Source organism: Pinus tabuliformis, chromosome 2_1 (assembly GCF_031772625.1).
Source record: "Pinus tabuliformis cultivar Carrire ecotype Pingquan chromosome 2_1, CPIR1, whole genome shotgun sequence".
NCBI classification, from domain to species: Eukaryota; Viridiplantae; Streptophyta; class Pinopsida; order Pinales; family Pinaceae; genus Pinus; species Pinus tabuliformis.
Window position 1 is genome coordinate 188,159,602 of NC_142299.1, and position 16,113 is coordinate 188,175,714.

Consider the following 16,113-nt stretch of genomic DNA (forward strand, 5'->3'; position numbering starts at 1 on the left):
TCATGTTACAAGACTATCACATGCTATATTTAGAACAAAATCCCACGTTAGCCTACTGCTTAATCCTCATGGAAAAGATTCCATAAAATGATATTATTTCCATGCGTTTAGAATTTTAAATTTTATATAATCCAATAACATTGGAAATTCTGAGTATCCATACATGTACAAATTTTTTTTAAATGGTATATTGTTTTATATTAGCATACTGTGTTTTCCACATTATTTCTCTCCAACCTTTGGAACTGTCTGCCAGTCAAAGCGTGTAGGACCCCTATGTCCCATGGCCAAATACTTTGTCCAGGTCGAATTTAGACACGAGCGGAGTTTTTTAACCTTTCTTCACCTCAGTGATTGATCCTCCCACTATAAGCATTCTCCTCCCACAGCGCCCTCGATCACTTAAAACAAAGCATCCAAGGGTTTATTTTGGAGGGGGCATTCCGTGGAGTTTTTGCAGGGTCTTCGACTTCACAGTTAGTATAATATCCATTCCCAGAATATGATCATGACTAATGAACTTTTAACCTTTCTTCAACTCACTGTTTGATCCTCCCACTATAAACACTCTCCTCCCACAGTGCCCTCCATCACCTATTACAAAGCATCCAAGGGTTTATTTTGGAGTGGGCATTCCGTGGAGTTTTTGCAGGGTCTTCGACTTCACAGTTAGTATAATATCCATTCCCAGAATATGATCATGACTAATGAGCTTTTGTTTTACAAATGTGACCCAACAATATTTTGCTGACCACCACTGTGGCTTCTTGGATGTGTGCATAATGTCAGATTAATGGGCAAATCAGAGCCCTTTTTCTCAGAGAGCATGTTGTTGGCTGCCTGCAAGCTATCTGGAAGTGTTTACATCAGTGGACGTGATCATCTTTCCTATGTGAGGACTGACCTAGGCAATACAGCAGTTTTTGCTCTCCGTGGCTCACTTGATCCCCATCTGTTCACATCTACAGCAACCAAATACGGAGAGTGTCAAATTAAGAATGTTGGTTGCCTCGAACGTATGAAAGATGGGAACAACCATCCAGCCTCCGTCCATCAGGGTGCTCTCAACCAATTTCTGTACATTTCCAACAACTCAAGCGTTCGAAAAGAGGTTCTTACGATCCTATTCTTTTATTCTAAAATCTTTTGAAAGTTAAAAATAATGGAGAAATGGTTATATGGTTGTAACGCATCTCCTTAGTTTAGGATTTGTTCCTAGAGTTTAAGAGGTTGTTTACAACTACCTAATTTTCAGTGATGTATTTAATATTGTAATATTCATTTGATGTAATGTAGAGTGAACGAGAGAGAGAGAGTCTCCTCTTTGTTTAAGTGCAGTGTCCAGGTGCTGTACACACTTGTGAGCTGCAACTCCTTTTAATTCAAAGTTTGATTTTTATCTTGGTATCAGAACTTAGGGTAGAAATAGCCTTAATTTTTTTTTAAGGATGTATCATTAGTTACATATCTGTAGTGGTAGGAGAGCATGTAAATGTATCTGTGTGATCAGGTGGAACTGCAGTAACACCTGGAGCGAAGGGTTTCAGATCACTGATTATCTCTGAGCCGAAGAAAGGGTTGGAACACAATTTTTTTTTCAGAAGAAGCAGCAGTTCGTGCGGATTTTTTGCAAACAGTCGCGCCAATACAGAACAGAACAGACGAGCGCGATTTTTTAGAGAACAGACGTGCCCATTGGCGCGGGTTTGAGGCTGATAAGCGCGCCAACGAAATCGTGACTGAATTGGCGCGGATCCATGGCTGTTAATCGCGCCAATTTCCGTGCACATCGTGAATTTTTCTTTTCTGCAATTGGCGCGGATTCGTAGCTGTTCAGAGCGCCACAAAGCCAACCTCTTTCTCTCTGGAAATCTGCAATTTTTCGTTGCAGATCAGAGTTGCCCGGTGGTGGCGAATTGAGGTTCCTTGATCCACTCGGAGGTAGCAGATCGGACCTGCCCAGTGGTGGCGAATCAGAGCTCTGTGATTTGCTCGGTGGAAGCAGATCGGTTTTTTGCCCGGTGGTGGCGCAGTGCAGCTCTTTGATTTGTTCGGTGGAAGCAGAGCATCTTTGCCCGGTGGTGGCATGTTGGAGCTTGTTTGTTGATCTGTTCGGTGGTAGCAGATCGGTTTTGCCCAGTGGTGGCACAGTGAAGTCCCTAATCTGTTCGGTGGTAGCAGATCGGACTTGCCCGGTGGTGGCACAGTGAAGTTCCTGATCTGTTCGGTGGTAGCAGATCGGACTTGCCCGGTGGTGGCCGATTGGAGTGTTCAGTTGGGCGAAAATTAATAACAATATAGAATCATATCTCCACGAGTCTGGCAAACTCGATGGATCGAATTTCTCCAACTGGAAATTCAAAATGCAAACTTTGCTGGAGAGCGTAAATGCATGGTCGATCGTTGAGGGAAATGAGCAGAGATCTGGAACAGCGACCCAAGAACAAGATTGGGATAAAAGAGAAACGAAAGCAAAAGTTATACTGAAGATGTCCATTAAGGACAATATTATCCCACATATCAGAGATTCTAAGTCAGTCGCTGATATATGGACAACGATCAAGAACTTGTACGAGACTCAGAATACAAATCATGTTCTGGCACTCAAAGGAAAACTGTTTGCATTGAAGATGGACGAGAATGAGTCCATTGCTGGATTCATGGCCAGAGTCAAAGATCTGAGTGACAAACTGGGAGCTATTGGAGAAAAGGTGTCCGACTCAGATCTAGTCACACTCACATTGAATAGAATGACTGATGAATACCAGACGTTCATCACAGGACTGTCAGCGAGGGAGAAAGCCCCTTCATTTGATGAGCTGACAGCGATTCTGCTCCAGGAGGAGGAGCAACGACAAAATCTGAAAACTCAGAGCAATGACCTTGCTCTGATGGCGAAGAGGCGACAGTACAGAGGGAAGCAGCACCAGCACCAACATCAGCGCCAGCAACCGCAAGAGCAGCAGCAAAAGGGAGCCAACTCTTTTCAAAAGAGATCATTCAGAGGTATGACTGATAATTATGTTAAGAGATGTTTTTATTGTGGGAAACCTGGTCATCAGATTAAAGAATGCTATAAGAGGCAGGCGGATGAAAGAAGAGGCAAACAGAGGAAACACCAGGGCTGTTTTGCTGGAGAAGAGGAGGACCACAGCCATGATCTTCGACTATTCACAGTCGATTGTGCTCTTTCAGCATCAAAGGGAGATGAGGACGACATATGGTATGTCGACTCTGGCGCATCCTCACATATGACCGGTAAGAAGGACTGTTTTGAATTTCTTGAAGAATCTGCATGTGGATCAAAAATTTATCTAGGAGATGACAGTGGGTATGAGATCAAAGGATATGGAGATATTCCTGTGAAGCTACCTAGTGGTGACATTAAACATCTTAAAAATGTATTATATGTTCCAGGAATTAAGAAAAACTTGATCTCTGTCTCAATGATTACAGACCAGGACATGCAGGTGCAATTCTTTAAGAATGGTTGTGTCATTAAGGATAGCCAGATGGAAACAGTTGCAACAGGAGTGCGCGTGGGGAATTTGTACAGATTGGATGCAAAGAGTATGCCACGACAAGCAATGGTTGCAGCTGGATCAACAGTCGAAAATCTCTGGCATCAAAGATTTGGACATCTCAATTTGCAAGACCTCATCTTACTTCAGAAGAAAGGTATGGTCGATGGACTCCCTGTTTTTCATAATGTCAAGCTGGAATGTGATGGATGTGCATTAAGGAAAATGCATAGAGAAGAGTTCCCTTTGCATGTCAATAGAAAGGAAAGAGACATCCTAGAACTAGTGCATACAGATATTTGTGGACCTATGCAAACTAGGTCCTTAGGAGGTGCATATTACTTTCTGTTGTTTACAGATGATTGCACTAGGTTTTCATGGGTGTATTTTTTAAGTAAAAAGAGTCAAGCCTTTCAGTACTTTAAAGAGTTCAAATCTATGATAGAGAACCAAACAGGAAAGAGGATAAAGATTCTCCGCTCGGACCAAGGGGGAGAATACAGGTTAGGAGAGTTCATGAACTTCTGCAAGCAGCATGGGATTATGCAGCAATTCACAGTGCCACACACTCCATAGCAGAATGGAGTAGCAGAACGCAAGAACAGAACTCTTGTGGAGTGCACGAGAAGTATGCTTCAAGGTAAAGGTCTATCGAATGGTCTTTGGGCAGAAGCCATTAATACTGTTGTTTATTTAAAGAATAAGAGTCCTACTAAATGTCTAGGCTTCAAAACCCCCTTTGAAGCATTGTTTGGACTCAAACCAGCAGTTAGTCATTTAAGAATATTTGGATCTAAAGCTTATGCTCATATACCAAAAGCAGATAGAAAGAAGTTAGACCCCAAAGCCTTGAAATGTATATTTGTTGGATATGGCACAGAGTATAAGGCATACAAGTTATATAATCCTGTGACTCATAAAGTTTTTGCAAGCAGAGATGTTATTTTTCATGAACAGGCTGAAGATGGAAAGGAAGACTCTAACAGTGACAGCCACATTCCATCGCTGATAGAAGCTACACCAGCTAGATGTTAAGTCTGCATTTCTAAATGGAGAATTAAAGGAAGAAATTTATTTAGTACAGCCTCCTGGTTTTGTGAAAAAGGGGCAGGAGCATTTAGTGTGTAAATTGCATAAGGCACTTTATGGTTTGAAACAAGCACCCAGGTCATGGTATGAGAAAATTGATTCATTTTTTATACAGCATGGTTTTCATAGGAGCCTCAACAATCCAGACCTGTATACCAAGATAAATAAACAGAGGCAAATCATTTTGATTTCTTTGCATGTGGATGACATGATCATAACAGGAAATGCAAATAATTTGATCAAAGAAATCAAGTAGCAAATGTGTGTTGAGGTACCTTAGTGGTACTTGTAATTATGGTATTTTATACACTGACATTTCTGATGTTACTTTAGTAGGTTATTCAGATTCTGATTGGGCAGGTGACCTGGGTGATCGTAGATCCATCACAGGTTACGCATTTAGTATTGGATCTGGGGTTATTTCGTGGAGTAGCAAAAAGCAAAGTACTGTAGCATTATCATCATGTGACGTTGAGTACCAGGCATTGTGTGCAGCCACATGCGAAGCCATCTGGTTGAGGAGATTGCTTAGCGATGCAGGTGAAGGACAGAAAGAAGCAACCAGCATCAAAACTGACAACCAGAGCACAATAAAGCTTGCTTACAATCCAGTTTTCCATAAAAATACTAAACGTATTGACACTCAGTTTCATTTTGTTCGAGAAAAGATACAGTCAAAAGAAATATGTGTGGAGTATTGTAACACTTGTGATAATTTAGCTGATATTTTTACTAAGCCTCTAGGGCGAGTAAAGTTTGAGTTATTTGGAGGGATGTTAGGAGTGCAGAATAACCCTTTCTCCATTAAAGGGGGGAGCTAAAAATAATGGAGAAATGGTTATATGGTTGTAACGCATCTCCTTAGTTTAGGATTTGTTCCTAGAGTTTAGGAGGTTGTTTACAACTACCTAATTTTCAGTGATGTATTTAATATTATAATATTCATTTGATGTAATGTAGAGTGAACCAGAAAGAGAGTCTCCTCTTTGTTTGAGTGCAGTGTCCAGGTGCTGTACACACCTGTGAGCTGCAACTCCTCCTTTTAATTCAAAGTTTGATTTTTATCTTTGAATTGATTATTGAGTGAACAGAAGCAAGTTACAGTTGAGGATCTACCCCACCCAGTCTGTAGTGTGCCTCCTTTTAAGATGCAATTAACTCGACCCTTTAAAAAAAGATATTGAATTATCTTTCTGTTGGTGTGAAGAATTAAAATGAATGAGTCCAGTCTGGGCCTATTATTTACGTTATCTGATTCAGTAGCATCAGTGTATCTTCCATTTTGAGTTACACCAGTCGCGCTTACTTCTGACCATTTTCCCTCAATTATAGTCAGTGTGGGCCTATTATATACGCTATCTGATTCAGTAGCATGAGTGTATCTTCCATTTTCAGTTACATAGGGCGCACGCACTTCTGACCATTTTCCCTCAATTAACTACACAACATGCTATAGGGTTTCAATTCTCTGATAGTAGGAGCTCGGTGTACACGTGGTCGCCCGCCTAGACTGTTACACAAGAATTCGGTTAAAATATTTTGATGCAGTTTGTAATGGAATTTAATCTTGTAATGAGGTTGTATTGTACATACATGCTCTGTTTTGCTATGTAAATTGTTGATGCAAGTATAGAGTGCATCTCAAGATAAGTGTTAGTTGGTAATGTAATTCGTTGATATGTATTTGAAAATGGAAATTGAAGACAATATATGAGAAGTCGTTGATATGTATTTGGAAATGGAAATCGAAGAAAATATATGATAAGAATTATGAGATCAGATGTATTAAAAATGGAAAATTGGAGAGGATACGTGGAAGAACTATTGACTTTTGGAGATTTGGTTTGAAATAGAGTAATATAGAAGTTAGGGAAAAAAGATACCAGGAGAAAATGGAAAATGGAATTTTGTGAAGGAATTTTGTGAAAGTAAGATTTTATCTTTCATGATCACTTATATATAAGAATAATATTTTTAAAAAAAATTAGATTTGATTTTAGATTTTTGTAATCTATATTGATTTTAGATTGTTTTCGGATTAGGTGGTTCCAAATATCGACCATAACTTAATGATGTGATTAATCCAAAAGACAATTTTATAAAATAAAATAAATAGATATAAAAATAGTTTATTTTTGTACATAGATTTTCACAGTTCATAATTTCATGATGGCCCCGAAGACTTTTTGGACAATTATGTGTTCTCAATGAGACGTCCGATCTTACAGGTGAACACTTCACCCATTTTCAGAAATAGAAAGCTTAATCGATCAAGCTCTCTGTCCCTGAATATGAATTAAGTGTTTTTGTCCTTCAATATGGGTGAAGTGTTCACCCAAAACATCAGACATCTCATTGAGAACACACAGTTGTCCAAAAATTTTCAGCATCATTATTTACTTCATCAATTTATGCTAACTTGTCATCATTTAGCCGTGTATACTTAAAGATGGAAAAATATAAATCTTAATTACTTCGTAAATAATAAAATATATGTAATGATATATAAAAAATTAATAATAAAATGTATATGATGATATATTAAAAAATTAATAATAAGATGTATGTGATAATATATTATTTTTATATATAAAAAAACAAAAATATATAATGCAATATGAAAATTTGAGCCATTTATATAATTGAGAAAATTTTAAAACAACATCATAATAGTTGAAACATCTTTGAAATAAAGAATATCACAACATCATCTTCTATGAACCTAAATAAAACAACTTTCTTTTAAAACAGAGTACATAGGTTGAAAAGGGGGAGAGTTACAGAGGCTTGTTGGAATCAAAATTAGTGTTACAACGGGACCCTGTTATGCTCCAACGAATAAGTTTGTAAAGAGGGCCGAGGCTTCCCTTCCTCCTGATGTTTATCCTCTCACTATTGGAGTGAGATTTTTACAGTTGTGTATAAGCAAGGCCTTGTGTGTTACAATATCAATTCTCCTCATCGTTTATTCGCAATTTTTTTTAGTACAGGGGAGAAGCGCTTAGTTTGTGGGCTCACTTCGTGCCGCTGCATCACTAGGTACCGAAGCAGGTTTCTTGCTGGTGCTAGTGGGAAGGAATTGTATTTATCAAAGTCGCAGGTTGTGAACGCTTCGTATTGGCAGAGTTGCTACTTTGAAAAGATCAATGCAAGCTAGGAACCTGAGCATGAGGATGAACAAGTTGCAAACAAGCTAGGCACGACAGAGATCAGTCATATTGTTCGAGGATAATAATATCCAGATTCTATGGAAAGTAATTGAGAATTCAGCTCAGAGAGATGAGATACTCTTATAGAGTTCCCTCAAGTAGCTGAGTTTTGTGACAGTTAAAGGTGTCCATGGAGATGGCCAGCTGGAATGTTGGAGGGGATACGAGGGGGTTGTTAAATTTTATTTAGAAGTGTGTATGGAATTTGATTTGGTAAAAAAGTCAAAGCTCTCAGGTTTATTGGTGTGGTTTCAGGTACATAGTTTTGGTTTTCCCTGGATTAGAACCAATGGAGTACATGTGATGATGTTTTATTGTAATGTGTTTGAGTTGAATTTGGCTGACCTCGGATGTTTGCGGACTTGGCTGCTGTTTTTAAGTCAACGTGGCTGTATTTAAACCATATGATAATAATAGATCTATTAGCTGAAGTTTTCTCAGTTTGGGTTTTCCACATTAAATCTTTGTATGTGTTATTGTTGTTATAATTATTTTCTCTTGCATTGTCTTCATTTCTAACAGTGGTTTCAGGGCCAAGGGATTGTGGCGTATAGAAAGAGATGATGCTTGCATAGGCAAAGATTGGTTGAGAAGAAATAAAGGTCCAACAGGGTAAGATGCAGCCACAAAAGTGAGATCTGGTGAGGAGAGCACCTGGTGTGAGCAAGTGTGTAGACGTGAGAGAATGACAACATAAGTGCCAGAACAATAATAAAAAATATAAAAATAAAATACTTTGGAGATGAAATTTGTAAATTACATGCATATGGCCATATGGTTGTAAGCCCCAATTAGGCATGCATACCTGTGCAGGTAAAGTGTGAATAGGCCTACATGATAGAGGAAGAGAGCATAGGTTTCCTCAGTCAAGTTTTAAGGGGGGAATGTTAAGATAAACTTGACTTGGTGAAATAGTTAAAATTGTTAGATCCAAAGTGATAGTTTCAAGCACATGTTTTTGGTGACCCATGATACTAAAACCCATAAATAAAAACTTGGAAATTTTCCATTGTAATATATTTGAGTTGAACAAAAAAAAATTCACTTGATCAGATTGACTACTTTTAACTCAAGCCATAACTGTGATTAAACCATATAGTAATAATAAATTTATTAGCTGTTTTAAAGTAAATAAATAATTTATAATTTGTTTAGATTAAATTTTTTAAATTAAAATATCTATATTTTATATGTTATTCTTATTATAATTAATTTCCCTCGTATTACTTTTATTTATCATAAATTATATAATATCAATTATACCGAGACTAAAGAAGAAAAAGATGCTGCTGTAAAGACATCATCTTTTTGGGAAGATAGGTTAAGTAAAATTGAGAGGGATGAAATTGCCCATATGAGCTCCCTTTAAGTCATTATTGTGAGCGGTGAGATTGTAAGGAAAAGCTCGCTCGAAGAATGCCATAATGAGCTGAGTACGTTTGGATGGAACCGTTAGTATATCCAAGGCTGCAATTGGAAAATGAATCTCAAAGCGCACAGCCACAAATCATTCACACAAATCTAAGGCAGGGAACCTGTACAAATGAAAGAAATCATTACAAAATCCAACATCTAGGAAACTAAAATGTTGACTCGAGGGGCTTTTGCAATGTAAATTTTGCCCTCTGGTCTAAGTTTCATATTAGCTTTCATAAACTTGAATTCTATAAATTTCACAAATTTAAAGGAAAACTAAAAAAACATTATCCAAAAATTTCTTTACGTAACTATTTCAATGTGAAATAACTGTTTTTTATTAAATTCTCAAATCTTTCTGTATCATTTTTCCTATCTGCCTTTCGCTTATTTTTATGTTTTTAACTTGCCCATTTCATTATGTTATTGATGCAGCTCGCCGCTTTACAATAAACCAACCCAACCTCAATAAATTCCTTTTCCATACATTTATGACTCATCATTAAAATTCCAGCGAGCTTCTAAGAAATGATGCCACGCATCCATGGTTTCATTAAAATTCCAGCGAGCTTCTAAGAAATGATGCCACGCATCCATGGTTCACTTTCTTAAAGGACGCCCCTTTTTAATTTTCTTATTCAGTTAGCACCTCGGTCAATTAATTTTGGGCCCTGGAGAAATGATGGTTCATCTTAGATGTTCAAAAATGCATGCAAAACAACACTAGTTTGGTACGGACCATTGGATGAGAGCGGAATAATCTGATGGTGAAGAGCGGTTGCACATCAAAAATCAGGTGATGTCATCTTGAGCTGACATCCACTCGCAATTCATTTCGGTTGTCCGATTGCGGGGCCCAATCCAACAATGCAGAGTAATTACAGGTGGTTTGTGTGGGTGACTTCACTATAATCCACTCGCAATGATTCACGGCCATTGAGTTTCCAGGCCAAATCCAATGGTGAAGAAGGCAATGATGCTTCCGTGCCCTGTGTAATATGTTAATTTTAATTTCTGGATTAGTAATGTATATTCGTATATGATGAAGGTTGAAGGGTTAAGTAATGTAACAACTTGAATAATAATAAAAAATATCTATTACTCGCTATAAATAAAAAAGATAACTCTAAAGAAGGATAAGAGTTATGGGGTTATGATTCTACAAGAAAGAGAGTTAAGGGGTTAACCTAAATTATATTATTGGATTCAAAGAAAAACTAAATTTTATTATTTGATTTATAGTTTTTGAGTTAGTTGGGAAAGTGGTTACATGTTGTGGTATATTGTAAGCATGTATATATTAATCATACATTTTTGGTTGTTGGTTTTTTTTTATTCCTTTTTGTTTTTAAATTTTGTAAAAGGTGACTATCGCACAGAGTTTATGTTAGTGGCTTTTTAAGGAAAAATTGAATATTCCAGCAATAATGGAATTGCGTTTGTATGCGTGTTAACTTTACAGTCACATATGACCATACATAGTTGAGATTCCCTTGACCATACATCGCTGAGGTTCCCTTGAGTTTCCAGCATTGAGGTTTTTTGGTTAGTTAGTACTAGAGCCTTGAAAAGAAGTGGAATAGTATGACCATACATAGCTGAGGTTCCCTTGAGTTTCCAACACTGAGGTTTTTTGGTTAGTTAGTGCTAGAGCCTTGAAAAGAAGTGGAATAGCATGAGCTACTGCATTGCAAAGAAGGGGATTCCTTTTTTTGGGTTTTGCACATTGAGGAGGAAAAAGAGTAGGCAAGTTTGGATTGCTATGAGAGAGAATAGTTTTTAATAGTGTGTTCATTAAGTTGGTGTGTGGTTTAGAGTTGGCCTTAAGCACCTATCCTAGTGGATTCATAGCCTTAGGGTGGCACTGGCTTGTTACCAAGAGACAATATTGCAATAGAACGTAAAGTTGTGCAAAAGATCCACTTCTACAACTAGCCAATGTGATTGATCTATAAAGATAAGTATTTTGCTCTCAATTTTATGTTCATGTTGTGTTAACACTGTTATTTTTTATTTAACGCTATGTATTGCATTAGCCTATAATTGTTAATTGTTTTCATGAACTTGTTGTTGTGCCACAATGAATTAATTAAAATTGGTATCATAGTAATTTTAATCGATGAAAGAGAAAATTAAAATACCCCAATGATGCATACATTACATTCTAGTACCAAAGCATAAATTACAACACTCGGGTTCGATGGCCAATAAATCAATTTTGGTAGTGAGCGAGTTGGAGGGTGCCTTGGCAATTAAGGAGAAGTTTCTTCAAAATCAAACATTAAAAAAAAAATGAATTGTTTTTTTATTATTCCATATGGGTGACGTCTACAATGCTATGGTGATGACACGGATTGTTTAGGTGGCAAGTCCACACTCGTGGACCACGATGGAAAACTCAAGGATAAAAGCACAAAGGTGGTAGAACCCATGGGTGACATGGAAAACCATGCAATAGGGCATTTATAGATCCAAAGGTAAGTAGTATTAGTTCGATGCATTTGCACTCGTAACTAGTTAGCATGCGCTACATGTCCCCAACCAAAACTGCACTGATAAGTGGTAATAGGATCGATGGGAGTTGTTAACTCGTATGCTATTTGTTCATTTGTAATCAATCATCGTCATTGATTTATGATCGATGGCAGGGAATTCGTGTGTCAAAAGGATGATCAAGTGCTATAGCAATTGGACCATTCTATCCCATCAACAATCTATGTTGTGCCGAGTGGGAACCAATTACAAGTTGGGCCCAAAAGCAAATGAAAGGAAAGGCAAAGGAAAAAAGAAAGAGAGGACGATACTTGGGGGTGATGGGGCATCTAGGTGGCCCAAGGTATGACATGGCTACACAAGAGACTAACGGGTGGACGCTAGTACCACATCAACAAACACATGCTATGCCATGTCAGCTAAGATGCCACATCAACAAAAATAAAGGCATATTAAGAAAAGTCGGGAGCTAAAATTTTGTTTTGGACATAACAAGAGCAGATTTGCTAAGATTCAAGTGAAATTTTAGGGATAGGTCTGTAATGTCAAAGGCCATAAAAGTGCCAGCTAGAGCCATTCACTGATTTTTCCCTATATGTTCAGAAATTGCAAATTAGGGATTTTTGAAGAAAGGTGTGGTACTCCTTCACAAAGGTCATTTTGCTAATGATTTTTTTTAAATGAATCAAGCAAACATGAAAATACCAAGATGAGCATTTGGTGAAACTCCAAGGGGTTTGGAATGGGATGCAAAAACATACCAAAATCCACTATTCCAAGAGACTTTCTAGGTATTCCAAAGGAGGAAAAGGGAGCCCAAATCACAAATATAGAAAAAATTATTTGCTTGATATTTACCTCCTCAACAAGCTAGACAACTTTGTCTTAATAAAGATTTCCTAGTTCTACTCCATTTCGAAAAAAAGTCTTTTTGGCTAAAAAGTCCAAGTTTGGAGAAAATGTGAAAAGAGAAAAGTTGACATTTCCAAATTGATGCAGAATTTGCTATGAACAATAGATTTACAATATGAAGGTTTGTGTACTCAGTGTCACCCATATTATCAATGTTTGATATAAAAAAATTCTAGTTCTTGACAAATTTTTATATACAAGTTGTAGAAGTTAGCCTCTTGGCTAAAGTGCACAAATTGGATAGAAATGGAAAATTCAGAGAACCATAAATTTAGCACAAAGCTTAAAATGAGGCATGGGTAAAATCATTGGAAAGTTGATTCAAAGGAGAATATGTCTAAAGGTTTAAAACTTGGAGAAGTGTCACAAGAATATTTATGAATTTAATTGGACTCATAACCTAATCAATGAAAATTTTACAATATGTAAAATTTCTAGAACTGAAAAGGCATTATAAATTTTGAAAATGGGATGTACGAAATAGCACTACTTGTATGCACATTGCTTGCAAAGTTAGTATTAATTTTAGAACAAGTCAAGCTCAAGATTGAAGCCTAGAGATGTTGAGGATGCATAGAAAATCTACAACCATAAGGAAAAAGTTAAAGGCCTAAACATCAATTTAGGTAATGATGAAATAAAGCTTAATAGACATGGAAGCAGGCGAAGTCAATAGAGTGGCAGAGACTATGAAAATTTTGAGAATGGAAGTGTTGAGTTACAAATCTAAAGATGAAAGAATGATAAGAGTACAAGAGGAACAAAATTAAATGAACACTTGTTATAAAGTCTAGATCAATTGTAGAGACAATTGAAGAATGATCAAGTTCAAAACAAGACGAAGATAATAGACCTCATGGAAGGAGGGATAGTTAAGGAGGGATAGTTAGAAAGGATTCGTCATTAAAAAAGTGTTAGTAAAACTCGAACACAACATTACTCACCCACTCATCCATTCAAAAATTTATATGCATTTAAAGAATCAAGGAGTAACACCAAAGTGTTACCTATTAGGCAACACATAAGAATATATGAACTAGATAGGTTACAAGGTGTTCTTAGGAAACCTAAGCCACCAACCTTTAATGGTGAAAAAAAAGGAGATGGCACTAAAATCTAGTTTCTTGGAATCAAAAAATATTTTCAGTGGTGTAGTTACTCATCCAATCTAGAAATCGACACTGTTATATACCATTTACAAGGAAAACCCTTTATGTGGTAGTAACAATTGACGCAAGTCATGCACATTAAACAAAAAATGATTTCTTAGAAGCAATTCAAGAAATATTTCCAGTAACAATTCCTTTCACAACACAAGTATGACAAGAATATGCAAGATTTATTTGAACTCAAGTAGGGGAACATAACCATGGAGTATGAAAATAAATCTTGAAGTTATTGAGGCATGTGAGCTTTATCAAAGAGGAAGTGTAAACATAAAAGTTTTTAAGTGCACTGTCATCCTTTTACAAAATAAAAATTCAATTTGATAAACCGAAGACTCTTGCAAAGGCCATTAGAAAGACCAAGTATTTGTATGAGCAAGGGAAAAGTAAAGAAATATTTTAGAAATTTTGGAAGAATAGGAATTAGGAGAAATAAGATTAGAGAAGGAACAAATTCAAGCCCCCTTTCAATATAAAAAGTACTAAAACATAGCAAAAAAAATAACCGACTTAAGGCAAATCCAAAAATGTAGAGTCAAAGGAGAGCATGTGTACAAATATTCCCCTCACAAAAAATACTAAATGAATACTTTGGACAACCTTTAGGAAGCTACATAGTGGAAGACATGGGATGAAATATTCCAATGATATATGCAGTCCTAGAAAATCGATAGGAAGAACATCAAGCGCACATGATTGAGGTGGAAGGTAAGATTACAATCATTTTATTACTATTTTAATTGATTAAAGAACAAGTCATAGTTACGTTGACCCTAAATTAGTGGACAAATTTCATTTAAATAAAAGTAAGCTTGAAAGATCATGATTGTTTCAACTAATGACTAGAACCAAAAAGGGATACAAATTTCTTTGTTGCATTATTGCCCATAGCTACTCTGATATCAAGGAATCCTCACAGTGTGAGTACAAATATAAATGTAGCTAGAAGAATTGTTGAAGAAAGGGTACATACACCGAAGTGTCTGACCTTGGAGTAACAATACTTTGTGAAAAAGAAGGATGAAACATTGGGGTTCGTAGTAACTTTAGACAAATAAATAAAGCCACTATGAAGAATAAACACCACCTACCTAGAATTGATTGTTCGAAGTATTGTTGTCATTGATGCCAAAGACAAGGGGAGACTACATATGTCCAAAATAAAGATTGGAAAATGAATATTGTTGGAAATATTATTTTTGGAATTTTGTTGTCCAATTTGGATACCCTACCTTTGAAAACATTTTTACTCTAATTTCATAGCTCACATAGCATAAGATATATGATTGGAAAGCTTATTTTGAGACTTTTCCAATGGTATATGCAACTCCCTCAAGATCCATATAAATGAGGAGATATAAAAGATTTCTTTAGGATGACCCAACCAAAGTACAAGGAGGCCAATCCAACTAGTTTTACAAGTTGGCCCCATAAGTGAACATAGAAACACTATAAATAAAGAATAGATGAGTTCATTTGAAGTGTATCCAAGAAAGAAGACATATGAGGTTGCAAGAGGAGTCGAGGAATATTTTTGGGGTGATTCTTGGAGTCTAAAGGTTTAAACAAAAATGTGATTTATGAAGTGAACGAGCCATATTAACATTTTGACTATAAATTTTCTTCTGGAAAGTTTCAAACTACGAAACTTGGAGGGACTAGAGAGAATATTTTCATGTACCTATGCTAAAAATTTCAAACCTTGGTTTGCTATAATTTTGGAGATATGCTCTATGGAATTTAGGCGTCCTGAATTCTCCTTAAATCTTCTTCAGATAGGTCAGCTTGGTAGTTTCGTTATAACTTTTCTTCTAGGATGTCTTCGAATGTGAGACGTGGAGGATACAAACATAATATCTTCATGTACTTGTGTTTAAAATTTAAAGTCTCTGTTCGCTATAATTTCAACAATATGGTATGAGAAAGTTAGGCTTCTTGAATGTTCTATTTTTCCTATAACTTTCTTTCTATGATGTTTCAGACTTTGAAATTTGGAGGAGACAGAGAACAGATCTCAAGGTACTTGTGGTAGAAATTTTAGACCTTGTTTCACTATAACTTTGGACATATGATCTGAAGAATTTTGTTGTTCTTTAATGCTCTTGAAATATTCTTCAAACTTATTAGCTTGGAATTTTTTCTATAATTTTCTTTCTGTGATGTTTTATAATGTGAAATCTAGAAGAGATAGAAAAGAGATCTCAGCATACCTATAGTAGAACTTTTATCCCACATTTCACTATAATTTCAAAGATATGATCTAAGGAAGTTAGCGTTCTTGAATTCTCCTAAAACATGCTTCAAACA

General features: G+C 36.4%; 1 protein-coding gene across 2 annotated transcripts in view; it reads left to right on the forward strand.

Annotated features, from left to right (window-relative positions):
• Positions 1-331: 331 nt before the first annotated feature.
• LOC149199363 (protein EDS1-like) overlaps positions 332-16,113 on the forward strand; it is a 46,099-nt gene continuing 30,317 nt past the window's right edge. The window contains exons 1-2 of one of the 2 annotated variants that reach the window (XM_089402411.1): positions 333-668; positions 790-1,111. In XM_089402411.1, the coding sequence (XP_089258537.1) occupies positions 794-1,111 (318 nt within the window). In that variant the 5' untranslated portion in view covers positions 333-668; positions 790-793. Of the gene's footprint in view, positions 1,112-16,113 lie in introns of both variants that reach the window. The other variant, XM_089402412.1, reaches the window with a different exon arrangement.